Raw genomic sequence first — 26795 nt, 5'->3', positions numbered from 1 at the left:
AATCACAAGCTTCTGGCTTCTATCCTGCCCCTTCCAAAAAATTACTATAACTTACAGTTTCCTCCCTGTCACTCAACTCGAAACCACTCCTGCAACCAGATGGACACTGGAGTCGTAAGAACAGGGCTGGAATGCACACTGTGCCAATAACTCCACCGTACACCATGCAACAGCCTTTAGCTGTTTCCTTTAGTTTGTGCTAGTTGGAATTATGTTTTAGGGGGAGCCGAGTTTCACTGTGAAAATTCTGTACCACCCTTAGAGAGGATGCTAAGGCCTTGAAGTTGTTGAGATTTACTAGACATGAAGATTTCTTGAGATGTTGAGGGAGAGGACAGATTTCTCCCAACTGTAGAACACATTAATAACAATATTCAAATTCAGAAATGTAATACGTTAAATTTAGTGTAACACTTTCCAATGGTAAGAGAGCCAGTAACCGGAAAGCATCGATTTGAGAAGAAACAGGGCGAGGGATGAGGCGAGTTTTTTTATTTTTGTACAGCTCAATGTCCTGCTCTGGGTGTCCTGCCTGAAAGGGTCTATCACTTTGAAAAGATGTTTGATATCTCTGAAGGGAGGAAAGATGGCAAGGTTGTAGGGAAGGATCAGGATAGAGGCTTGTTTAAAGAGTCAGCACAAATTGTTAGGGGTCAATTGTATCCTGTGTTGGAAGATTCTATGATCTCAGGAGGTTAACAATATTTTTAATCGGTGCCGTTCTCCAGCGATGAAGAAGAGGGTGAGTCGTCTCATTCCAATCTTCAGTCAAAGCAGCTGCATTACGACAGTGAGACTGATCTGGAGGAAGATCAGGAACCTGGTGAAAAATGGACAGAACGTTGTGCTGAGCGCCTAGTCGACGGTAGCCATGTGAATTCTGAAATGGCAGGCATAGAGGAGCAGCAAGCTGATGACACGCCTCCACTGACTAACATTGCTGTCTCCGACTGTTTGAAGACTGTCCAAGAAATGGACGTTCCGGAGGAGGCACTTGACCGTGATGCCGGAAGGACGTCCACCTGGGAGTCAGGTGCCCCACCAGCTGCTAATCATCTACCCCATTTCAGCCGGGACAGTGATGATGAAGAGGAGGACTCACTATTAACCAGCAATGCCTTGCTGCCGGGCACCAAAACAGATTCCAATCTCACCGAAGGTGTTGGCCTTCAGGTGGCAGAGGCTTCTACCTGTGACAGGGGCTTGATCCATCCAGGTACCAGGGAAGAAAGCAGTCACGTGGACCTCTCTGCAGATCATGACACAAATTCAACAGGGGATGCTAAAGAAACAGCAAGTGGTGTTAATGAGAGGGAGCCACCGGAGGAGCACAGTGACACTGACATTGATGATGGTAAGTTTATTAAAGTTTCTAGTCATATTTGTGGGTTTTTTAAAAACAAATCTTCAAATCAAGCCCTTAGCCAGGTGAGTTGCAAAAGTCTCGAGTATGAATTGTTTGGTCTAGATTGACTTAGTTCTTTTCCAAAATTGGCCACTATTTTAGCCTCAAAGTACAATCCAATCAGTCCAGCAAGTTGGAGGGTCAGCTGGCAATTGAAATGTGAAGCAGGAAATTTAATTGAAGACTGACCAGTGGCAGCAGATGCCAACCTGGCATCAGTCTTTTGTTATTAACTGCCTGTGGTATGTCCTGAAAGATGCACGTAACTTTGCGGATGGGAGGAAGGCACAAACTAAAACAATCCTATTGGTTCCATGTGAGGGGAGGAGAGAGGTATTGGCTAAACCTGAATAGTGATTCGAGCCTGCAATATGAGTAAGTGCTTGTGATCCTCCTGTAACTGGCTGTAGAGAGAGATGACCATCGGAAACTCACATTTCATTTCCTTTCTCAAATGTGCCATGCCCTTATAACCAAGTGTCTTGCTATTCCGAACTGTCGTGTTAACAAATCATGTCCAAGCCATTTTAATCAGGTTGTGTCACGAAGCGTATCATAAATAAATTCAATAAGGAGTTCAGGAGAAACTTTGTTAGCAAAGAGAATGAGAACGTGGAAATTGGAATCTTTGAAGCAGATCAGATCGATGTATCTGAGGCAAAGCCAACACAAAGGAGGAAGGAATCGAGTTTATGCTGATGGGGTGAGATGGTAATGTGGGAGGAGGCTTGGGTGGACTCTGAACAGTCTGATTATATTTGTAAATTCTTTGAGTCATTCATCTGCCAGTGGCAGATCTTTGTGATTGACTTAATGAGAGAGACACTTCTATCTGAACACAGATATTGAGTCATACACTCTGGAAGCAACTCAGTGCTTCACGCTGAATGTTTCGGTCAGCCAGGATGAGGCAGCAAAGGAAAACAATCACACGCCAGATGGTGAGTGCTTTTCCCAAGTTTTTTTTGTTATTTTCAGTTGTGTATTCCTTGTCCCTGGAGCTGAGAATTCAAGGTTGTACAGATGAAGTCATTCATTCATTCATTGTCAGTCCTTCACAGATGAGATCTCATCCACTGTCAGGACTGTACAGACTGATATGGCTTCTGCAGGCTCTGTTGCACTTGGGGTAGGCAATGGTCATGGGAAGAGGTGGTGTGGTGGCAGCGTGCTCTTTTCGCTACTTTTGTTGGCTTCTACTTTCTCCTGATGGCTAGTCTTGAGGGACTCAACACCTTCCTGAATGCTGCTCCTCTACCAAGGATGGCCTTGGCCCAGTGATTATTGATAGTGTGGTGCTGGAAAAAGCAAGTCAGGCATCATCTGAGAAGCAGGAAAGTCAATGTTTCGCAGGACCCTGATGATTCCTCCTTGGGCCAGTGATTCCCAGGTGTCTGTGGGAATGCTGCACTTTGTTAGTGAGGCCTTGACAGTATCACTGAAGCGCATACTGTGTCCAGCTGGGGCTCCACTTCAATTGTGGAGCTGGGAATAGAGCACCTGTTTGGGTCAGAGTGGGGGGGGGGTGGGAGTGGCAGCGTTGTTAGGACTGCTCCAAGGTGTCTGCTGTAGGTAGTCTGTATCTCAGAGCCTTACAGGAGGGCAAGCACCTCCCCAGCTCTGTAAACCATGACCAGATGCAGTACTGCCTTGTTGGAGAAAGAATACTCAAGCATGCTGCACCTTTTTGACTGAGTTGGTAAACCTTTGCCTCCGTAGATGGCGATGATAGATTTCATGAGGATGATCAGCGCTGTGCTCACTGTGCCCTGGCTAATATTTATCCCTCAAGCAATATCATTTAAATGAGTACAGTAGTCACATTTTTAAAATTAGTAATAGTGAGAAGTAACTCAAAATACTGCAGATGCTAGAAATTGGCAGAAAATATCACTGAGGGGAATGCCAAATTTCAAATGATCACTATTTGCTACAAGAGAATAGTTCTGATTGGTTGACTAGTTAGTTCTGTGTGAGTTCTTGCCATGGGAATGGAAATAAAACTGAAAATACTGGAAGTACTCCGCAGGTCAAGCAGCATTTGGGGAAAGAGGCTGTGACCTTTTTCAGAATTGGCCGAAGTGTGCTGCATTGAGGTAGAATGGAAGGGTCTTGGGGAAAACAGAAAGAATTTGTATTTTCGAGCATCTCATCACAACTGCTGGACATTTCCAAGCACTTCACAGCCAATGAGCTGTTTTGCTGTATAATAATTTGTTTTGTGAACGGACATAGCAACTAAAGTTTGCATGCAGTTTAGGTTTCACAAAGACCAAACATTTCAATTGTTTTCCTTTCAATTGCTCTTTCCTGATGGTTATAAATTAGACAGGCCATGGAGGGCGTTTCCTGCTCCTATTCAGATACTTCCAAAGGCTCTTATATTAGCAGAGTAGAAAAATAATTACTCTTTCATGTAGCTGGTTTTTATTGGGCACTGATATTTGAGTAAGCTACCAACCATGCGATTTCACTCTTGCTCCCAGTTGTCTGTCCTTTTACATAATGCATTTTATCCTTCTGCAGGTTTTGGATGATACTGGCTAGGCCAGCATTTATTGCTCATTCCTTGTGGTCCTGGCGAAGGTTCAGACATGCTGCAGTCCTTGTGGCAGGGGGACACCCACAGTACAGTCAGGGAGAGGGTTTTAAGAGTTTAACTTGGTGACATTGAAGGAACAGTGATACATTTCCAAGTCACTTCAAGTGTGGAAATGACAGTTGAGTGGTCATATCACTAGATGATAATTTAGAAGTCCATCTTAATATTCTGAGCTTGAATCCCTCCATGAAAAATGAAGTATGAATTCAGTAAGAAAAAAAATCTGGAATAAAATGCTGTTAATAATGACCATGTAACCACAGTCAATTGTGGTAAAAATCCATTTGTTCATTAATGCCCTGAAAGGGAAGCAATCTGCCGTCCTTACCTAGTCTAATCTACATGTGACTCCAGAGCTACAGCAATATGGTTGACTCCTAACTGCCCTCTGGGCAATTGGGGATTGGCAATAGCCAGTGATTGCCACGTCCCATCTCTGGAATGTTTTCAAAGTCACTATTCATGTTGGGGGTGGAGGGAATGGATCTTTAAGGTGGTGAACGTGAAACCAACCGATCAAGCGGGCAACTTTGTACTAGACGATGTCAGGCTTCTTGGGTGTGTTGGAACTGCATCCAGTCGGTGAACTGAGGAGAGACACCTGACTTGTGCCTTGTAGATGGTGGATAGGCTTTGGGGAGACAGTAGATGAGTTACTTGCCATAGAGCTCCCAATCTCTAACCTGCTGTTGTAGATGCTGCATGTTTACAGCTGATCTGATTCAGTTTCTGCTCAATGGTAATCCCAAGGGGAATGATAGTGGGCTATTTACACTGATAATGCCTTTGAATGTCAATGCAAACCATCAAAGGATCTTTGTTGTTGTTTCCACTCCTTCTTCCAAGGTTCTTTTGATAGACCAGTGTTTAAATTGCCATTTAAATCAAGAAAGCTCTGGCTTCAATCCCCCAACTATGCCAAATGAATGCTTTCTCCTGGGTATGAGTTGAGATTGCTAACCTGTGTCCTGTAATCTAATATCCTGTTCACAGTTCCCACTGGAAGGAATAATAATTTAAAAATCACGATCAATATGGCATCCTAATTAGAATCTAAACAGCTCCTCTGAGGTCCATCTGAATTTCTTTCTGATCCTGACTGTGAGATGCTACACTGTAAGAGTGAGATTGATGTTGGATGAGTTTGGCGATGATACCTTCTCCGAGAAGCCACCTCTCGTCATCGGGCTGATGCTCATTTCATTCTGTCTCCTTTCTACCACAGCTGGCATTACAGCAGGTGCTAACACTGAGGAGAAACCCACACAGTTGGTCACCTGTCAATCTCCCACCTTCAACAAGGAGCCTTTCAATGGTAAACTAAAGTTTAACCGCACTTACTCTGTTCACAAGTACTCAACCGGTTTTGTCAGAGAAAATTAGTCTTCACTGCACTTTGTCCATTTCATTACTTAAGGTAATAGTTTCAGAAAGGAAAATCACTGATTTCAGAGTCTGAGGGCACAGTGTGAGACTTCCCTTTCAAAGGAAGGTCTGTATCATTAATAACAAGAAGGTTGGCAGTATTTGTGAAGTGGGAAACATAGCTAATGTTTCAAGGTCAATATAAGTGTTTCTGAGAACTAACAGAGACTGTAAAATGGTGTTCTTTATGCTGTTGACAGCAAGGAAATTGAATTAGCTTTATTGTCACATGCTTGCATGAATACAGTGAAAAGTTTACAAGTTACAGCACCATTTTAAGTACACAGGTAGTTAGATACAGACTCTTAGGTTCAATGCAAAACCATTATGGAAAAAAAGTGTAATAAGTTAAACAGTACAGTCCTCACAAAAAAAGTGGGAAAACAAACACAACGCCATACTCTCTAAATGCCTGGCCATGTTGGACGTACGCTCCTCATAAGAGTTCGACCTCCCCCACTTGGCTAGACCAAGTTCCCTCTGGGCTGTCTGCTCCTGCACCCCCAGCTGGAGTCCTGCTCAGGTACAGCTCCAGGGCCCCAGCCTTTTCTGGATCTCCGAGAAGCCGCAATGCTACTGATTAGAGTTCTGCCTGGGTACACCAGCCGCCTTGTGGCCAACCGTGAAAGACCCCAGCTGCTGCTGTTGCCAATGCTGCCTCCACGACCGAGCTCCCTCCATAGGTTAACAGAGAAAAGAGGAACTTAAATCAGAATGAAAAACGATGAGAAGAGGAATGGGCGAGCTCCATCTCGGGAGCCCTCCTCCATCACCATCTTGGTCTTGAAGAGGCTTAGGGGATGTTGATGTAAGAAAAATGGAGGATAGAGGTCATTCTCTGAAGCTACGGCACTCAATGTGGAGTTGTCCATTACACCCTAAATGTTACAGCGCAGTACAGGCCCTTCGGCCCTCGATGTTGCGTCGGCCTGTGAAAATAATTTGATGCACACGCAACCTACACCATTCCATTATTATATATATGTATTTCCAATACCCATTTAAATGTCCTTAATGTCAGCTCTGCATCTTATCTATGTCCCTCTGTAATCCACAACATCCTTCGGCACTATCCACAACTTTGCCTATCTTAGTGTCACCTGCAAATTTTGTCACCATTTCTGCTGTCTACAGCAGACTACCACCAAACACATCTTCCTCTCCCCTATGCTGTCAGTGTTCTGCAAGTGCCATTTGCTCACAACATCCAGTTCTGCTCCTCCGTCACTCCTAACGCTTTTTTTTTTCACCCCCATGTCACTTTCCTGTGCAATCACAGAAGATGTGGCATTTGCTTATTCAGCTTCTCTGTGCCGAGGGCTCCAAATGCACCTTCCAGGTGAGGTAGCGTTTCATGAACTACTTTCAATCTAATCAACAATTGGTGGCTCATAATTTTGTCATCTTTAAATTAGCGAGAACCGAACACAGGCTTACTGCATTGTGTAACACCTCTGCTGTGACAGTGATGGGATGAAATAGGCAAAATCTAGTTTGCTGCAGTGTGCCACCTTTACTCTGCAGATTCTGAATTTCCACACCAGATAGGCATTCCTCTGTCTTTGAACTTCCAGCTCGGCGAACAGAACCACAACAACGAGCACCCGAGCTACAAATCTTTGCACAAACCTTGAATCTGTCTTTGACAGCTGAGTGCAGTGTAAATAGAGAGAACCATGCAATACCATAGGTGCTCAAGAGTGTTTACCTTCTTGTGAGCTGTCTGCAGAGAGTTTTGTTCGGTATCTAACCCAGAGAGTGCACTGCTTTCATCAACTGTGTCAGCATCCTTTGCACTGTTCAAGCTGAACATCCTGTATCTTATCATAGACCCTTACTTCTAGCCCCAGTGTTTTTCTGTTTCTGTTACCTTGCCTTATTACAGAAAGGGCAATGAATTTACATTTATGCAGCAACCTTGATCTCTGAACATCTCAACATGTTTTAATAGCCCATCAACAATGTCTGAAGTACAGTAATTATTGAAACCTCAAAAGCTAGGCCATCAATCTGTTCACTGCCACGTGCTTACTTGCAGCCTTGAGTGGTAATGACTGTTCAATCTATTTTAATAAGGTTAAATGAGGGCTAAATGTTAACCAGGATTCCCGGGAGAACACTGAATCTGTGTCAAAACAGGTTTTTTACTTGTTTCTAAAGACAGACGTGTCAGACCAGATGGTGCTCTCAAGCTCCCAGTTGGGACCCAAATTTATAGCGATCTGGTTCCCAGGCAAGGGTGGAACCTACCACGTACTGTCTTTTTGAGGTAACTGCTGGGGATATTCAATCAACTTAGTATTGTCGGAATGTGAGACCGATATGTTGTTGGAATGGAACACGCTAACTCTGGTCTTTCACAGCTAAGGCAGACCGAGGTCAATTTTACATCTGTTCTCTTTTTCCCTACAGATAACACTGCAGCAACAAGCAACACCGAGGAAGATGTCACACAGCCATTCACCTTTCGGTCTCCGACATTCGGTAAAGACGCATGCAAAAGTAAGGCTCACCCATGGAGTTTAACACTTGGAGCTGAAAGATCCTTTAAATGTCAGACCTGATATGAATAGAAGTCTTTCTCGGTGCTCCTGGAGAGACCACGGACTGTTTCTGTAGAATGTGAAGACTGCAGTGAAGCAATAAAATTATTATGGTGCAAAATTGTAGTGCTTCCCTGAGCACGGCCTGCAGAACATGAAGTTTGCCACTGAATGCCAGACTGGCAGTCTTCAGCAAATGATGGGACCAGTGCAGTGTAAATGAAAGTAGATTTACAGCACAGAAACTGGTTTTACTCAGTGTGCTTTACTTAACTTGCAGCACACATAGGTTTCATCAACTGTGTAATAGTTTCATGCCTGAAATCAATCTGTTACCCTGATTCTCTGGCAGTGTTTTCCACCTCGGCTGTTTGTAGATTTCCATCGCGAAGGGAAAATGAACTTTGTTTAGACGCCATCTTTCAGGGCACGTCAAAATACTTCAGCTCTCGATAAAGTACTTTTGAAATATAATCCCTGTTGCATTGTAGGAAACACAGCAGACAGTTCAGGCACAGTAAGGTTCCACACAAGATAGTGACCAGATAATCTGTTCTTTGTTATTTAGGGGATGAAATTTGACAATGATTCTGAGGAGAATCTCCTGCACTACTTGGAAGATTGCATCACAGTATTTCAATGATTAGGCTTACCTTCAAAGAGATAGCATGTCTGACAGTACAATATTCCCTCAGAACTGCACTCCAGTGTCAGCCAGCATTATGAACTAGAGTCTAAGGACTGGGATCTGATCCCACAGCTGAATGATTTGAAGATCAGAGTGCTGTCTGACTGATGCATTGCCAATTAAGTATGCTGCGGGGAAAGATAAACCACTCGCTTAGACCGGCCAGGGAGCTGGAAACTGGCATTCTTGCTTTTAGCAGTAAATGAAACCTGAAGATGGTACATGTTTTAGAGAAGAATCACAAACATGTCTTGTTCCTCCACAGGTAACACTGCAGCAGCAAGCAAAACTGAGGAAGAGGCCACGCAGCTTTTCACCTTTCCATCTCCGGCACCCTGCGAGGAGACTTCCAAAAGTAAGGATCAAACAGTGTAGGGATGGGCTAGCCACATCGTGTGGGAGGGCATATTTAAAAACACAGTGACTTTGAACAGAGGTATTTGCCTCTATCAGACATGGTTCTAGATTAGAGTGGTGCTGGAAAAGCACAGCAGTTCAGGCAGCATCCGAGGAGCAGGAAAATCGATGTTTCGGGCAAAAGCCCTCATCAGGAATAGAGGCAAAGTGCCTTCAGGGTGGAGAGATGAATAAGAGGAGGGTGGGGGTGGGGAGAAAGTAGCATAGAGTACAATAGGTGAATGGGGGTGGGGATGGAGGTGATAGGTCAGAGGAGGGTGGTGGAAGGTAGCAAACAGTACAATGGGTGAATGGGGGTAGTCATAAATAAAATTCAACAGGAATTTCAGGAAGAAAGCAGTGAGAAACTGGAACTTGTACTGCAGGAGGTAAGACAGATAGATGGTTGTAACCTCTCCATCTTTGTGCTGTTCCATAGAGTCATAGAGATGTACAGCATGGAAACAAACACTTCGGTCCAACTTGTCCATGCCAACCAGATATCTCAACCTAATCTAGTCTCGCCTGCCAGCACCCGGCCCATATTCCTCCAAACCCTTCCTATTCATATACCCATCCAGATTCCCTTTAAATTTTACATTTGTACTAGCCTCCACCACTTCCTCTGGCAGGTCATTCCATACACATACCAACCCTTGGGTCTCTTTTATATCTTTCCCTCTCACCCTAAACCTAGGCCGTCTAGTTCTGGACTCCCCCATCCCAGGGAAAAGACTTTGCCTATTTACCCTATCCATGCCCTTCGTAATTTTGTAAACCTCTACAAGGTCACCCCTCAGCCTCCGACGCTCCAGGGAAAACAACACCAGCCTGTTCAGCCTCTCCCTGTAGCTCAAATCTTCCAATCCTGGCAAGATTTACAAGTTTCACAATATCTTTCCGATAGGAAGGAGACCAGAATTGCACGCAATATTCTAACAGTGGCCTAACCAATGTCCTATACAGCCGCAACATGACCTCCCAACTCCTGTACTCAATACTCTGACCAATAAAGGAAAGTATACCCAACGCCTCCTTCACTATCCTATCTACCTGCGACTGCACTTTCAAGGAGCTATGAACAGTTTTTAATAATATGAATTGTCCACAGTATTTCAACATGATCCAACCAACATTTGTTATAAATTTCTTTTGTTTGCGTGTGGCTGACAGGGCCAGTATTTGTTGTCTATCTGCAATTGCCCTTGAACTGAGGGCAGTTAATGAGTCATGTTTGCTGTGGGTCTGAAGTCACATGTAGGTCAGACACCTGAAGGTGGCAGATTTTCTACCTTCAAGGTCACTAGTGAACCAGATAGCTTTAACTGCAATCTGTGATAGTTGCCATGGTCATTATCACTGAGACTAGATTTCCATTTAAGTTGCACCAGTTGCCATGGTTGGATTTTATACCATGACTCCTGTCTTTTAACTGGACCGCTCGGTTATTAATTTAGTGATGGTACACGCTGGCGCTGTCTTCCTAGGTTCTACTGCAAGTGTTGTGTTATAAACTTCTGTTGGGTATCTGCAATTATTTATGATCTAACCCAATTGTGCGCAGCATTTTCATTGACTCTGTCAATTTTGTGTGTGCTCAAACCCAACATCTTATCTGTCTCCACTTTCTTGCTTTTGTCTTTATCTTTACCTTCAACAAGGATGTTGTGAAACTTGAAAGGGTTCAAAAAAGATTTACAAGGATATTGCCAGGGTTGGAGGATTTGAGCTATAGGGACAGGTTGAATAGGCTGGGACTGTTTTCCCTGGAGCGTTGCAGACTGAGGGGTGACGGTATAGAGGTTTATAAAATCATGAGGGGCATGGATAGGATAAATAGACTATTTCTTTTCCCTGGGGTGAGGGAGTCCAGAACTAGAGGGCATAGGTTTAGGGTGAGAGGGGAAAGATATAAAAGAGACCTAAGGGGCAACTTGTGCAGAGGGTGGTGCGTGTATGGAAATGAGTTGCCAGAGGAAGTGGTGGAGGCTGGTACAATTACAGCATTTAAAAGGCATCTGGATGGGTATATGAATAGGAAGGGTTTGGAGGGATATGGGCCAGGTGCTGACAGGTAGGACTAGATTAAGTTGGGATATCTGGTCGGCAAGGACGGGTTGGACCCAAGGGTCTGTTTTTGTGCTGTACTTCTCTGTGACTCTATGATTGTGTGGTTCACAAGTGACAGGGGTGAAATTTGGAGTCGGGACTGTTTGACTCCAGCTTGAGACCCCTGTGTTCTTGTAAGGATTGATTCAGTTAGCTTCATTCAAGGTTTGACAAGAAACTGATAATGTCGCGCTGATTGAAAATCCATTCTGGAAATGACTTGTCATATGAGCCACATCTGATCATGCACTCTTCCTGTTCTTCCACAGATAGCAGCGTGACAGTGGGTAATACAGAGGAAGAGGCCACACAGCCATTCACCTTTCAGTCTCCAACGTTCAGTAAAGACATTTCAAAAGGTGAGATCCCAATGCATGCAGTCAGGATGAAGTGTGTTACAGTGGGTCCCAATCATTTTTGTGTAAGACCTGTGGCTGGCTTGAAGCCCTACACAATACTCATGGAAGACACTGTGGGATTTTACTCTGGGCTCTGATGTGTGCAGGGCTGAGATTAGATGACTGGACGGAGACGTAGTTTCTACTGGGTTGTGTAGAAACTGTCGTTCAAAACCAAGCAGAGAAGGTGTTAGTGCCAAGGGCAGTGTTAATGGTCATTCCAGTAGGTCATTTGACCCTTCCAGTCTGTTCAGCCTTTCAATATGATCATGGCTGAACTGTACCTCAATGTCTTTTTCCCACACTGTCCCTGAACGCCATGATGCCTTTAATATCTCAAAGTCTCTTGTGAACATGGTCAATGACAAAATCTCCACAGATATTCCTGTTGTACAGAATCTTGAAGGAATGAAGTTAGTCAGTTCAGTTCGGGGTATTTATGGGAAGTGGTAGGTTAACCATTATTTCAAGAAGATTTGACTAAAGGAGCATCAAAGTCATGCTCTAATCGTGTAGAGCTTTGGTGAAACTGCAGCGAGAGGATGGATTTGGTCTCCTTATGCAATGGTGTCATGGAGATTAGGATTTGTTGCACAATCAGACTGATCCCTGCTCTGGAATTTGTTTGAACAATTGGGTTTCTTGCTTTCGGCCTTGAACTATACAAGTGTTTGAGTAAATAAAGTCCACCTCATCTCATCCTGAGACTGTGATTCTTTTTTTTCTCAATTCTCCCCCACCCACCACCTGAACCACAGCCAGGGAATTGCCCTTTCTGCATATACATTATTGAGGTCAGTAAGAAATATGAATGCTTCAACAAGACCATCTCTCAATCTTCTAAACTCTAGAGATTACAGGCCCGGTCTCCTCAATTTGTCATCTGTCTGCAGCCCTACCAGAGCAGGGATCAGTCTGATTAGGATTTGTTGCACAATCTCCATGACGTCATTGTGTAAGGAGACCAAATCCATCCTCTAGCTGCAGTCTCACCAAAGCTCTACACGATTAGAGCATGACTTTGATGCTCCCTTAGTCAAATCCTCTTGAAATAATGGTCAACCTACCACTTTCCTGTTCAAACCCAACACCGGAACCATCACCACAATTCCCAAGAAGTGTCACATGGGACTCAATGTTAACTCCTGTTTCTCTTTCCACATATGTTACCAGACCTGCTGAGTTTCTCCAGCATTTTCAGTATCCAGCATGTGGAGTTGCTTGTTTGCTGAGGAATTATGTGCAGTTTTGGTTTCCTTATCTGAGGAAGGATGACCTGGCTATGGAGAGAGTGCTGTTAAGATTTCCCAGATTGATTCCTAGGATGGCAGGACTGACATATGAGGAAAGACTGGATTTAGAATGAGGGTTGATCTTGTAGACATGTATAAAATTCTAACAGGACTAGACAAGGCAAATGCAGGAAGGATGTTTCTGATGAGTGGGGAGTATACAACTGGGCAGTCACAATCTCAGGATATGGGATAGGCCATTTAGGGTCAAGATAAAGATAAATTTCTTCACCCAGAGAGTACAGAGCCTGTGGAATTTGCTGCCACACTAAGTGGTTGAGGCCAAAACATTGAATGTTTCCAAGAATTAGTTAGATGTAATTCTAAAGAGATTTTGGGTTTGGGTGAGTAATGGGAACAGGGTTCTGAATTGGGTAATCAGCTGTGATCATATTGATACCCATTTCCTGTTCCTATTTTCTGTGTTTGTATATTTCCAGCATAGTTTGCTGCCAGTAAATTGAGAACAGGAGTCCCTTGCTGACCATATTTTTCCCTATGTGTACCTCAGTCCACCCTGACCCGATGACTACTGCCCTGGTTAATTTCTGTAACAACCTGTTTTTACAAATTGAATCATATGGAAATCTCCAATTTAAAAAAAGGATATTGTATGTGGTATTTAAAATCTGCCTGACCCTCTATCGAATGCTGCTTTGCATGTAGCAAGAGCTGTGACTGACTGGAAGTTCAGATCCCTCTTGAATGTTCTTTCTGTTGCCTGGTAGCTGGACCCTGACTTCTCCCCTGATTTTTCCCCCCCGCCCCCCCACTACAGATCTGACAACAACACAATCAGATTGTTTGATGATTCACTGCAGGAACTTCTGTAAGGAAAAGAAAACTTTTTTTTTTCAGAAGGCGCAATTATAAAATGATACCGTGCAGAAAGAGGCCATTTGGCCTATCATTTGCAGTGTTGGTTTTTCAAAAGTACCGGTCCAATTAGTTCTACTTCAGTCCCCTTGACCACTCACCCCAGTTTTTTGTTTTCTAGTCACCTGACAAATTTATCCTCTTTGAATATTTATTTGATTATTTCCTGAATTAGCTTTCTGTTCTTGGAGGTTTTGCATTCCAGATCATTGCAACTCTGTGTGCTTTTATTTAGAAGGTGTCTCCCCTGAGCTTTTGGTAGGATCTGCGTGTGGCTGGTTAGGCCAGCATTTATTGACCCTTCCTTGAGAAGATGGTCATGAGCCATTTCATCACCTTCCTGCTGTGGTCCTTTAGCCAATCTCGTTGAATCTACCTCCTCTGTTACTGGCCGTTCTGTCACAGAACACCGTTGAGTCTAATTGAGACATCTCATGAATTTGAGCATTTAGCCTGGCTTCCTGTTGATCTTCTTTGCACTGTGGAGGACAGCTGCCAATTCCCCAGCCCCTGAGATCCCTCCCCTCCTCATCCAAGGCAAAGACCTCTGCATCCATCATCACCAATTTGTGGCAGAACATTCATGGAAGACAGTGCAAGACTGTGTTTGAATAATCTGTACCTTCAAAATATGTATCATCTTTCATGGTCTTACTTTAGCAATTTACAATTTATCATTGCATTGAAGTGGTCTGGTTCAAAGTTTAAATAATTTTAGAGAATTAAGGATTATTAAGAATGCATATGGTGTTTTGGCTTTCATTAACAGGGGGATTGAATTTAAGAGCTGTGAGATCTTGTTGCAGCTCTATAAAACTTTGGTTCGACTGCACTTGGAATACTGTGTCCAGTTCTGGTCGCCCTATTATAGGAAAGATGTGGATGCTTTGGAGAGGGTTCAGAGGAGGTTTACCAGGATGCTGCCTGGAATGGAGGGCTTATCTTACGAAGAGAGATTGACTGACTGAGTTCGGACTTTTTTCATTGGAATAAAGGAAAAGAGGCGACCTAATTGAGGAGTACAAGATAATGAGAGGCATAGATAGAGTTGATAGCCAGAGACTTTTTCCCAGGGCAGAAATTGTGAACACAAGGGGTCATGGTTTTAAGCTGTTTGGCGGAAAATAAAGAGGGGATGTCAGAGGCGGGTCTTCATGCAGAAAGTTGAGAGCATGGAATGTGTTGCCAGCAGCAGTTGTGGAAGCGAGGTCATTGGGGATATTTAAGAGACTGCTGGACATGCATATGGTCACAGAAATTTGAGGGTTCGTACATTAGTTTACCTTACATGAGGATCAATGGTCGGCACAACATCATGGGCTGAAGGGCCTGTTCTGTGCTGTACTGTTCTATGTTCTAGAATCTTGCACATTTGCTTCTGGTTGATTTGAAATTCTCTTCCTTTTCTATGTAACAAGCCCCTGTTTATTTCACCCAATATGGCTGGTGACTTCTTTTGTGTTGTTACTGCACACGTTTTTATTGTAAAGCTCAATGGGACTTTGTGCTCAATAGCACCACCAGGCGGCAGGAAGGACAGAAACTGCACTGTTTTGCTTAAGTGAGTATTTACTTGGGAGTGAAAAGCAAGTGATATAGACCATAGAGCAATGCAGTGCAGGAACAGTCCCTTTAGCTTACCATGTCTGTGCCGACTATGAAAGCAAAATGCACTCTGGAAGTTAAAAACAAAAAATGAGCAAGACTTGCATTTAAGAATACAGGAAGTATGAGACATCTCAAACTGTTTGTCGCTGTAGTTACCATTGCAGTTTAGGGAACCAAACCAAATTCTGTCAGTGTAGATGTAGGTAGGATGTTTCCCTTGGCTGGTGACTCTGGAAACAGGGGAAATATAAGAAGCAGGAGTCGGCCATCTGTCCCATCGAGCCTGCTCCACCATTCACTAAGGTCATGGCTGATCTTTTCATGGACTCCACTCCACTTACCCTCCTGCTCACCATAATCCTTAATTCCGTTACTGTGTAAAAAATTCAACTTGCCCCAGTTTACATCTTCACATTGCTAGTTATTAAATCCAGGAGACTCTTCCTTGAAACATTGTACTTTTTGTGGGTTCATTTGGACAAGTGTCTGAAGCCGTCAGCTCTGTGTGTCAGAGCAGTGAAGGGTTCTGTCGACACGGGAGTAATGAGGAGGTAGGAGGTGGTATCCGCAGCTGGTGCTCAGCCTCTGTAGTGTGGAGGGCAGCGGCACCGCTCTGATCAGCGGGCTTAATGGCAGAGTCAGGTTGGATCTGAGAGTACGGAATGCAGTCAGTTTCTTTGAACAAGCATCCTCTACCCATCCCACAGACCCCTTAGCCCAGCTCCAACATTCTCCCTCTACTTGGACCCCTTCCTCTAGCCTTTTACCTGCACTCAATGGTGGGCGGCACAGTGGTTAGCACTGCTGCTACACAGTGCCAGAGACCCGGGTTCAATTCCCGCCTCAGGCGACAGACTGTGTTGAGTTTGCACGTTCTCCCCGTGTCTCCATGGGTTTCCTCCAGGTGCTCCGGTTTCCTCCCACAGTCCAAAGATGTGCGGGTCAGGTCAATTGGCCATGCTAAATTGCCAGTAGTGTTAGGTTAGGGGTATGGGTGGGTTGCGCTTCGGCGGGTCGGTGTAGACTTGTTGGGCCGAAGGGCCTGTTTCCACACTGTAAGTAATCTAATCTAATCAATCTTGAGAACTGTCACAACCGTGACATTGGTCACCTCAATTTGTCTGCCTCCAATACCCATTCCAACCAAGAACTGACTGCACTGTGTGCACTCCGATCCAACCCTGGCTTTGTTGTTGAGCCTGCTGGTCTGGGTGGTGGTGTTGTGGTCTGACGGACTGACCTCTGCATTGCACAGGCTGATGCTAGCTCTCAGATACTTCCTCCTATCACTTCTTGGATCCTGATGCCATGATGGAACATCAGGCCATTGTTTCAACCACAGTCACTAACCTCATTTGATATGATGTTGTACCCCTACATCCTCCAAACTGATAGACCTCCAATCCCGAAAAACTCCCTTCTATCTCCTTGGCAAAATTCCCAGGCGGACCCATTGTTTCTGCCTGCTCCTGCCCCACGGAACTCATCATTTCCTGTCTTAACTCAGTCTTTTCTCCCCTGGTCCTGTCGCTGTCCACTTACATCCATGATTCCTCAAATACTTTATGCCAGTTTTAGAATTTCCAGTTTGCAGGTTCCAGCAGCCTGCTCTTCACCATGAATGTGCAATCCCTTTACACATCCCAACCCCACGAGGCTGGTCTCGGGGTTCTCTGCGTCTTCCTGGAACAAAGGATACCTTGGAGTACAATGGGAACTTGACCAGATGGGTTAACGGGCTGAGGAATGGCAGATGGAGTTTAGTTTAGATAAATGCAAGGTGCTGCATTTTAGAAAAGGAAATCAGAACAGAATGTGTACACTTAATGGTAAGGACCTGGGGAGTGTTACTGAACAAAGAGATCTTGGAGTGCAGATTCATAGGTCCTTGAAAGTAGAGTCGCAGGTAGATAGGATAGTGAAGAAGGCGTTTGGTCTGCTTTCCTTTATTGGTCAGAGTACTGAGTGTAGGAGTTGTGAGGTTATGTTGCAGCTGTACAGGACATTGGTTAGGCCACTTTTGGAATATTGCGTGCAATTCTGGTCTCCTTCCTATCGGAAAGATGTTGTGAAACTTGAAAGGGTTCAGAAAAGATTTACAAGGATATTGCCAGGGTTGGAGGATTTAAGCAATAGGCAGAGGCTGAACAGGCTGGGGCTGTTTTCCCTGGAGCGTCACTGGCTGAGGGGTGACCGTATAGAGGTTTATAAAATCATGAGGGGCATGGATAGGGTAAATAGAGAGGGCTTTTTCCCTGGGGTGGGGGATCCAGAACTAGAGGGCATAGGTTTAGGGTGAGAGGGGAAAGATATAGAAGGCACCTAAGGGACAACTTTTTCACACAGAGGGTGGTGCATGTATGGAATGAACTGCCAGAGAAGGTGGTGGAGGCTGGTACAATTGCAGCATTGAAAAGGCTTCTGGATGGGTATATGAATAGGAAGGGTTTGGAGGGATATGGGCCAAGTGCGGGCAGGTGGAATTAGATTGGGTTGGGATATCTGGTCGGCATGGATGGGTTGGACCGACGGGTCTGTTTCTGTGCTATATATCTCTGTGACTCTATGGTAGCCTCAGCTGCTTCACTGGGCAGGGGATTCCACAGATTCGAACCCATTGAGTGAATAAGGTCTTCCTCAACTCGGTCCTAAATCTGCCTAGTTTGAGGCTGTCCCCGAATTCTTGTTTTACTTACCAATGGAAGTGTCCTCCCTTTGGAATTCTGTATTCCAAAGGGATGTGGAGGCTCACTTATTGACCTTGTTCAACACAGAAGTCGATACATTTTTAAGACTAACGACATCAAGGGATGTGGCGATAGTGTGAGGGAAGATGGCATTGAGGCAGAGGTTCTAAGCAAATGGCAAAACGGTTTGATGGATTGACTGGCCCGGATTTCCATTCCTCGGTTTTCATGTAGCAAGCTCCCATCCAACAGTAACGTGACAATGTTAGGATAATCTTTCTTTATAGTACTGATTGAGGTATCAGTACTGGTCAGAAGATTCAAAAGTAAGATGTTGACCTGTTTCACATTGCTTTGTATGTCTGAGTGAATGCAGCCCAATAGGGCTGAAAATGTGTTGCTGGAAAAGCGCAGCAGGTCAGGCAGCATCCAAGGAACAGGAAATTCAACGTTTCGGGCATAAGCCCTTCATCAGGAATGCCTCATTCCTGATGAATGGCTTTTGCCCGAAACGTTGAATTTCCTGTTCCTTGGATGCTGCCTGACCTGCTGCGCTTTTCCAGCAACACATTTTCAGCTCTGATCTCCAGCATCTGCAGACTTCACTTTTTCCTCCAGCCCGATAGGGTTCAGGCATTGAGATCCTTTCTGTTTGGTGAACAGTGATCAAGATGTATCCACTTCTGCACTATTTTCAAAGACTTGTATCTTGATTTTCCGGAGCCATTTACCACTGGTTTTAGTTGAGGGAATCAGCTTGGAAACATGGAGGCGAAGCTGGAGAATTGAATCGATCTTTCTCCTTAAGTGGAACAGTCATGTTTTAGGGACAGAGCAGGCTGTGGTTTTCCATCATCGAGTGTGATCGAGTGTGCAGTGAGCCTCTGTTCCTGACCAGGTAGTGATTATAAATGATCACATCGCAAAGCCTGCGCAGTAAGGTTTAAGAAATTTGGTATGTCCACACCCAGTGCTGAATCGAGATTAGGGAGTCTTCTCTCTGGAGTGTGATGGTGCAGTTTGTCTGTCAGCTATTGCTTCGTGCCCTCCTAGATGGCTGTGTAGTATTTTCCTTCCAAAATGCCTCAAAGTGCTTCACAGTCATCGAAGTCCTTTTGAAGTGCAGTCATCTTTCTCCAAAGGCGGCAGATGCAGCAGCCCTTTCACACTCCCGAAAGCAGCAATGAAATCATCTGATTTTGAAGTGATACTAGGAACACTTTTGTTTCTTTTCTTTGAAATAGTGACGCAAATGTTTACATCCACCTGAGGGGGTCTTGGTTTAGTATTTCTTCTGTAATGCAGTGGGAATACCAATCTGATTATGTGCACCGTGTGTTAAGAATGGGTGTGGTAGTGAACTGGTTGTTCAAACCGGATCCATTAATGTATTGTAGAGATTTGTTTTTCATCTGTTTACTGGGTATTAGCATCATTTGCTGGGAAAATATTTGCTGTCTATCCCTAATTTCCCTCAGGAAGGTGCTGAGGAGCAAAGGTGAGAACCAGAGGGTGCAGTTTTAAAGTATTTTGCGAAAGAAGGAAATGTGAGGTGAGAAAAGAAACTCTGCTCACTGTGGGTAGTTAGGCTGGAATATGCTGCCTGGAGACATGGTGGAAGCAATTTAATCGATACATTCCTCAGGCATTGCTGTTTATTTAAATAGCACCAATGTGCAAGGTTCCAGAGAAAAGGCAAGGGAGTGACAATAATGTCAATTGCTCAGAGCACAGTGGGGTGAATGGCTTCCTGCATTTTATCAATAGCGATTCTGAGCTGCCTTGTGGAACAGCTGCACTCCGGGGTATAGAGCCATCCACATTAGGGAGAGAATTCCAGGATTTGACCCAGTGACACTGAAGGAACAGTGTATATATCCAAGTCAGGATGGCGAGTGACTTGGAGGGGAACTTAAACGGGGGGGGGGGGTTTCCCACATATCTGCTGCCCCTGTCCTTCGTGGTGGTAAAGGTTGGAAGGTACTGTTACAGGAGCCCAGAGTGAATTTCTTGAGTGGCTGCTGTGACTGTATGACAGTGGTGGATGTAGTTCCAATTGAGTGAGCTGCTTTCTCCTGGATAGTGTGCAGTTTTTGTTGGAGGGGATTGGCTGTCATAAGTTCAAATTCAATATAGGCTGCTGACGAGTTTTATTTAAGTCAGTTAAACAAATTGGAATAAGAAGCTATTTTAAGCAGTAGTAACCATGAAACTATCATTGGATGTCATAAATAAATCAGTCAGAAGGTCCTTAATTTCCTTTCGGCTAGGCAAATCTGCCATCCTTGCCCGGTCTGGCCTATATGTGACTCCAGACTCTCAGCAATGTGGTCGGCTCTCACTTGCCCTTTGTAAGTGGCTGAGTAAGCCATTTGGGAATAGGAGTTATACACATGACCTTCTGATACTGCGGGGAGAATGTTATCCAGTGGTCCTAGCTGACTGCTGTAAGGACCTTAGAGTGGGCAAGGATCCTGAAATCAGGCCGTTACTGGTACAGTTGTGTCATTGACTTTAACATGTGTTTTTGGGGGAACCTGACATATTTCCTGTGTTCTTCCACAGGGACAGCTGTGGCACTGAGCGATACAGAGGAAGAGGCCACACAGCCATTCACGGCAGATGCTGCTATCCAGCGTCCTGTAATATCTTCACCTCACTCGGAGCGCAGTGAGGGAATACCTGAGGATGATCAGTGGGCTGAGGGGGAAACCCAGTCTTTCTTCTTTCAGAACCAGGTTACAGAGCTGGACCGCAGTGGAGAAGCTGAAGAATCAGAAGGCACTGTGCCCATCATACCTGCTGTGGATTCCCCAGCTCCGACTGTCCAAGACCTGGCTACCAGTCCTCCAGGGACCAAAAGGCAGAGTCTGTTGGAAGTCGGGAGCTGTATGGGCCCTCAAGCAACACCAGAGCAGCTGCAGAGTCCTGAAGCTGGGAAGGGAGGCCACAGGCAGCAAACAAATGAAGAGAGGAGCTCCATGGCTTTAGGAGAACAGCAACTGGCTGAGGCCAGTGAGGACGTGGGGAAACGAGAGACCTCAGGCAGGGAGCAGGCAGCCACTCCTGACACTGAGGAGTGCAGCAACAGCAGCTTAAACTTAGCCCCCGCTCCGGCTCCGACTCTGCCGAGCAGCCAGAGAGAGACTGAGACTGGGGCTGGGGCTGAGGCAGAGAACTCTGCTGTTCCCAGAGACCAACAGCAGAACCAGGGATCCATAAAGCCCAGGGACTGTCAGCAACATCAGCACAGGAAGGACCCAGAGCTAGGATCACAGGAGGTTTCCCTGCCTTTGGATAGGGCACAGGTCGGGCCAAGAAGGGGCAGGGGCAGGCCCAGGTCCATCTCTGCATCCACCACGGACAAGTGCCAAGGCCCTCCAGAGGAGGGGGAGGAACACTCTCAGGCTCCTGTAGTTAGAGGCCGCAGAGCCAAGCAGAGCTCACTGGCAGCACTCGACCAACAGGCTAGGAATGTGGAAGAAACTCCCCGAACCGATGGTGCATCCCAGCAGCAGCCAGCGGGCAGAGGCAGGAGGAGAGCTGGGTCTGCACTGGGACAGGCTGGGAATATGGAGGAGACTGCCCAAACCGATGGGGCATCCCAGCAACAGCCAGTGGGCAGAGGCAGGAGGAGAGCTGGCGCCTCACCGGCAAAGCTGGCTGAGAATGTGGAGGAGACTGCCCAAACCGATGGTGCATCCCAGCAGCAGCCAGCGGGCAGAGGCAGGAGGAGAGCTGGCGCCTCACCGGCAAAGCTAGCCCACAGTGTGGAGGAGACTGCCCAAACCGATGGTGCATCCCAGCAGCAGCCAGCGGGCAGAGGCAGGAGGAGAGCTGGCACCTCACCGGCAAAGCTGGCTGAGAATGTGGAGGAGACTGCCCAAACCGATGGTGCATCCCAGCAACAGCCTGCGGGCAGAGGGAGGAGGAGAGCTGGCGCCTCACCGGCAAAGCTAGCCCACAGTGTGGAGGAGACTGCCCAAACTGATGGTGCATCCCAGCAGCAGCCAGCGGGCAGAGGCAGGAGGAGAGCTGGCACCTCACCGGCAAAGCTGGCTGAGAATATGGAGGAGACTGCCCAAACCGATGGTGCATCCCAGCAGCAGCCAGCGGGCAGAGGCAGGAGGAGAGCTGGCACCTCACCGGCAAAGCTGGCTGAGAATGTGGAGGAGACTGCCCAAACCGATAGTGCATCCCAGCAGCAGCCAGCGGGCAGAGGCAGGAGGAGAGCTGGGTCTGCACTGGGACACAGTGAGAGTGTGGAGGAGACTGCCCAAACTGAAGGAATATCGCAGCAGCAGCCAGCGGGCAGAGGCAGGAGGCGATCTGTGGCAGCACCAATCCAGAGTGAGAATGTGTTGGACACATCCCAAACTGATGGGGCACCACAGCAACATCCAGCGGGCAGAGGCAGGAGGAGAGCTGGCACCTCACAAACAAAGCTGGCTGAGAATGTGGAGGAGACTACCCAAACCGATGGGGCATCACAACAGCGCCCAGCTAGAGGCAGGAGGAGATCTGTGGCAGCACCAATTCAGGGTGAGAGTACGTTGGACACATCCCAAACTGATGGATCATCACAGGAGCGGCCTGCGGGCAGAGGCAGGAGGCAAGCGAGGGGAGAGGCGACAATTCCGGCTGTCAACGTGGGGGACCTTTCCCAACCCAATGGCTCATTGCAACAGGGACTGACTGGGAGAGGCAAGAGGAAACAGGTCAGTAATTCCAATGTTGTATATGCAGCAGATCACAGACTGCTTGGTTCAATGGTGTATCTGCTGTAGGTGAGTTCCTCTGCCTGCCCCACTGCCCCCTCACCATACGTCTTCTAACTTCATCAACGTAACCTTCCAATCCTCCTTCAGATACTTAATCTAGTTTCTCTTTTAAATACATCTATAAGGTTCACCTTGACGATTTCTTGTGGTAGTGAATTATGAAATCATGCAGCAAACAAACATGCCCTTCTTCCAACTCATCCATGCCAACCAGGCATCCCAATCTGATCTTGTCCCATTTGCCCAACATCTCTCTAAACCCATCCTATTCATATGCCCATCCAGATGCCATGGACGTACATGGAATAGTGCAGGTTCGATGGGCTTCGGATTGGTGTGACAGGTCAGCGCAACATCGAGGGCCGAAGGGCCTGTACTGCGCTATGCGCTATTATGTTCTAAATGTTGGAATCGTATGCTCCACCACTTGCACCAGCAGCTCATTCCATACGTGCACCATGCCTCCGTGAAAAAGTTGCCCCTCAAATACTTTTTAAATCTATTCCCCCCTCTCCTTGTTGTGGTTCTGTTTGCCGAGCTGGGAATTTGTGTTGCAGACGTTTCGTCCCCTGTCTAGGTGACAACCTCAGTGCTTGGGAGCCTCCTGTGAAGCATTTCTGTGCTGATTCCTCTGGCATTTATAGTGGTTTGTCTCTGCCACTTCTGGTTGTCAGTTCCAGCTGTCTGCTGCATGGCCGGTATATTGGGTCCAGGTCGATGTGCTTATTGATTGAATCTGTGGATGAGTGCCATGCCTCGAGGAATTCCCTGGCTGTTCTCTGTTTGGCTTGTTCTAATAATAGTAGTGTTGTCCCAGTCGAACTCATGTTGCTTGTCATCTGAGCGTGGGGCTACTAAGGATAGGTGATCATGTCATTTCGTGGCTAGTTGGTGTTCATGGATGCGGATCGTTAGCTGTCTTCCTATTTGTCCTATGTATGTTTTGTGCAGTCCTTGCATGGGATTTTGTACACTACATTGGTTTTGCTCATGCTGGGTATCGGGTCCTTCGTCCTGGTGAGTTGTTGTCTGAGAGTGGCTGTTGGTTGTGTGCTGTTATGAGTCCTAGTGGTCGCAGTAGTCTGGCCGTCAGTTCAGAAATGTTTTTGATGTATGGTAACGTGGCTAGTCCTTTGGGTTGTGGCATGTCTTCATTCCATTGTCTTTCTCTTAGGCATCTGTTGATGAAATTGCGGGGGTATCTGTTTTTGGTCAATACATTGTTTAAGTGTTCTTCTTCCTCTTTTTGCAGTTCTGGTGTACTGCAGTGTGTTGTGGCCCTTATGAACAGTGTCTTGATGCAATTTCTTTTGTGTGTGTTGGGGTGGTTGCTTTCGTAGTTTAGGACTTGGTCTGTGTGTGTGTGGCTTTCGAGTATATCTGTGTGGTGAATTCTCCGTTCGGTGTTCTCTGTACTATCACTTCTAGGAATGGGAGTTGGTTGTCCTTTTCTTCCTCTCTAGTGGATCGGATTCCTGTGAGTGTGGCATTGACCAAATAACAATCGAGGCATTTAAGAGCTAAATTACAAAGCCATGTTGTTGTTGGAGGGGTTAGGATTGGTTAATGTCTGCCGTGTACATATATAAAAGTAGTGTCATTGTAGTCTTAGAGAACTACAGGCTGCTCTCTTATTAAAGAGAGACCACTCATGGTGTGTTTAACCAGAGGGTCACCAAGCCTCAGACATGAGGCAAGGTTGAGAAGACAGGTCCCTCATGGTAACCTAAGCTAGTCATTTAACTCAGTTGGTTGGGCATCCTAATCCAGAATCCAGTTTACAGTGCAGAATGATGCCAACGGTGTGGGTTTAATTCCTGTACCAAATGGAAGTCTTGTTGTCATAAGGAATTGAGGGCTAGGGGGAGAATGCGGGTAAGTGGAATTGAAATGCCCACCAGCCATGATTTGAATGGCGGAGTGGACTCGATGGGCTGAATGGCCTTACTTCCACTCCTATGTCTTGTGGTCTTATGATCCGGTGTGGGTTCTCTCCTCTGAAACTTATGCCTTCTTGTTCCGCACTCCCCACCCCAGGGAAAAGATCTTGTCTATTCATGATTTGGAGATGTCGGTGTTGGCCTGAGGTGTACAAAGTTAAAAATCACACAACGCCAGGTTATAGTCCAACAGGTTTAATTGGAAGCACTAGCTTTTGGAGCGCTGCTCCTTCAGGTGGTTGTGGAAGACATAATTGTAAGACACAGAATTTATAGCAAAAGTTTACAGTATGATGTAACTGAAATTATACATTAAAAAATACCTTGATTGTTAAGTCTTTCATCTGTTCGAATACCATGATAGTTTCACTTCTTTCATGGTATTCAAACAGGTGAAAAACTCAACAAACAATCAAGGTATTTTTCAATGTATAATTTTTGTTACATCACACTGTAAACTTTTGCTATAAGTTCTGTGTCTTACAATTATGTCTTCCACAACCACCTGATGAAGGAATGGCGCTCCGAAAGCTAATGCTTCCAAATAAACATGTTGGACTATAAGCTGGTGTTGTGTGATTTTTATCTTTGTCTGTTCACCTTATCCAATGCTTCTCATGATTCTATAAACCTCAAAGATTACCCCTCAGCCTCTGACGCGCCAGGGAAAACAACCCCTGCCTATTCAGCCCCTCTCCCGGTAGCTGAAACCCTCCAATCCTGGTAACATCCTTGTAAATCTTTTCTGCACCCTCCAAGTTTAACAACCAGAAGGGAATCCAGAATTGAATGCAGTATTCCAAAACTGGTCTCACCAGAGTCCTGTAAAGCTGCAACAAGGCCTTTAGCTCTGATGCTCAATATTCTGACCAATAAAGGCAAGCATAATAAATATCTTTTTCACCATCCTGTCTGCCTGTGACTACATTTTGACGTACTTGCACCCCAAGATCTTTGTTCAGCAACACTCCTCAGGACCTTACCGTTAAGTGTATCAGGCCTGTCCTGATTTATCTTTCCAAAATGTAGCACCTCACATTTATATCAATTAAACTCCATCTGCCACTCCTCAGCTCATCTGATTAAGGTCCTCATGTACTCTGAGGTAACCTTCCTCACCATTCACTACATCATCAATTTCAGTCGTTCAGTCTCCTCACTCTTTGTGTGTAAAGATATTTCTCCTGCATTTCTTACTGTATTTATCAGTGAATGTCTGCTGCCAGTGAATAGTTCTCCTTTTCATCTACCCTGTCACATCTTTTCATAATTTTGGAAAGTAATTGAATGTGGTTGTTGCTCAGTCTTCCCTTTTTTCTGGAGAGATTGTTTCCATCTACCATCATCGTTGTAAATTGTCTTGAGGTTTTCCATATTCGTACAAACTCTGGAACTATGCACAGTCATGTCTGTGTAGTCACCCCATGTTTCTGTTTAAGTTTTGTGCAACTGCTTTTAAACAAAAGAATCCGTCACTTCGAGTGGGTGGAGACATGCTGCCTGGTGTAGAAATATGCAACTGGGTTATTGGTTTAATCTCTGGTCTGGTAGCTGATGCTAACCAGTGAAGCGGGTTAAGGATTGTACATTTCGGTGACTAGTGGCAAAATGGAACAGGTCTCAGCCTGCAGAACTGAGGTACAGAGCGATCTGGGTGCATAAATCACAAAAAGACAGTTCCGCAGGTACAGCAAGTGATTTGGGGAGCTCATATAATGTTGAAGTCTATTCTGAGAGGAATTGAATAAACCAATGGAGAGATTTGCTTCAGTTGTAGATAGGAAGAAGCCATTTTGTTTGGAGGACCAATGACTCAGAGGGCATTGATTTTAAGAGAAGGTTTTGAAATTAAAAGGAGTTGAGGAAAATGTCTTTCACCCAGAAGGTGGTGGAACGTGGAACTTGCTGCCTATAAGCAGTGACTCCGTTTACCACAGAGATGAGGAGAAACACTTTTCTCACTGAGGGTTCTGAGTCTCTTCCTGAAAAGGCACTGGGAGCAGAATCCTAGTGTGGAAGCAGGTCATTCAGCCCATCGAGTCCAC

At 45.6% G+C, this 26795-nt stretch overlaps 1 protein-coding gene across 4 annotated transcripts in view; it reads left to right on the top strand.

Annotated features, from left to right (window-relative positions):
• mdc1 (mediator of DNA damage checkpoint 1) overlaps nucleotides 1-26795 on the top strand; it is a 45769-nt gene that overhangs the window by 12319 nt on the left and 6655 nt on the right. For 2 of the 4 annotated variants that reach the window (XM_060850422.1, XM_060850420.1), the window contains 7 exons: nucleotides 729-1354; nucleotides 2248-2346; nucleotides 5233-5322; nucleotides 7845-7934; nucleotides 8929-9018; nucleotides 11438-11527; nucleotides 20595-22747. In XM_060850422.1, the coding sequence (XP_060706405.1) occupies nucleotides 729-1354; nucleotides 2248-2346; nucleotides 5233-5322; nucleotides 7845-7934; nucleotides 8929-9018; nucleotides 11438-11527; nucleotides 20595-22747 (3238 nt within the window). The remainder of the gene's footprint in view (nucleotides 1-728; nucleotides 1355-2247; nucleotides 2347-5232; nucleotides 5323-7844; nucleotides 7935-8928; nucleotides 9019-11437; nucleotides 11528-20594; nucleotides 22748-26795) is intronic. The other 2 variants (XM_060850421.1, XM_060850423.1) reach the window with 2 other exon arrangements.

The sequence above is a fragment of the Hemiscyllium ocellatum genome, chromosome 35 (assembly GCF_020745735.1).
Source record: "Hemiscyllium ocellatum isolate sHemOce1 chromosome 35, sHemOce1.pat.X.cur, whole genome shotgun sequence".
NCBI classification, from domain to species: domain Eukaryota; kingdom Metazoa; phylum Chordata; class Chondrichthyes; order Orectolobiformes; family Hemiscylliidae; genus Hemiscyllium; species Hemiscyllium ocellatum.
The sequence above is the reverse complement of the archived record's forward strand: the minus strand, read 5'-3'. Positions and strand labels throughout refer to the sequence as shown.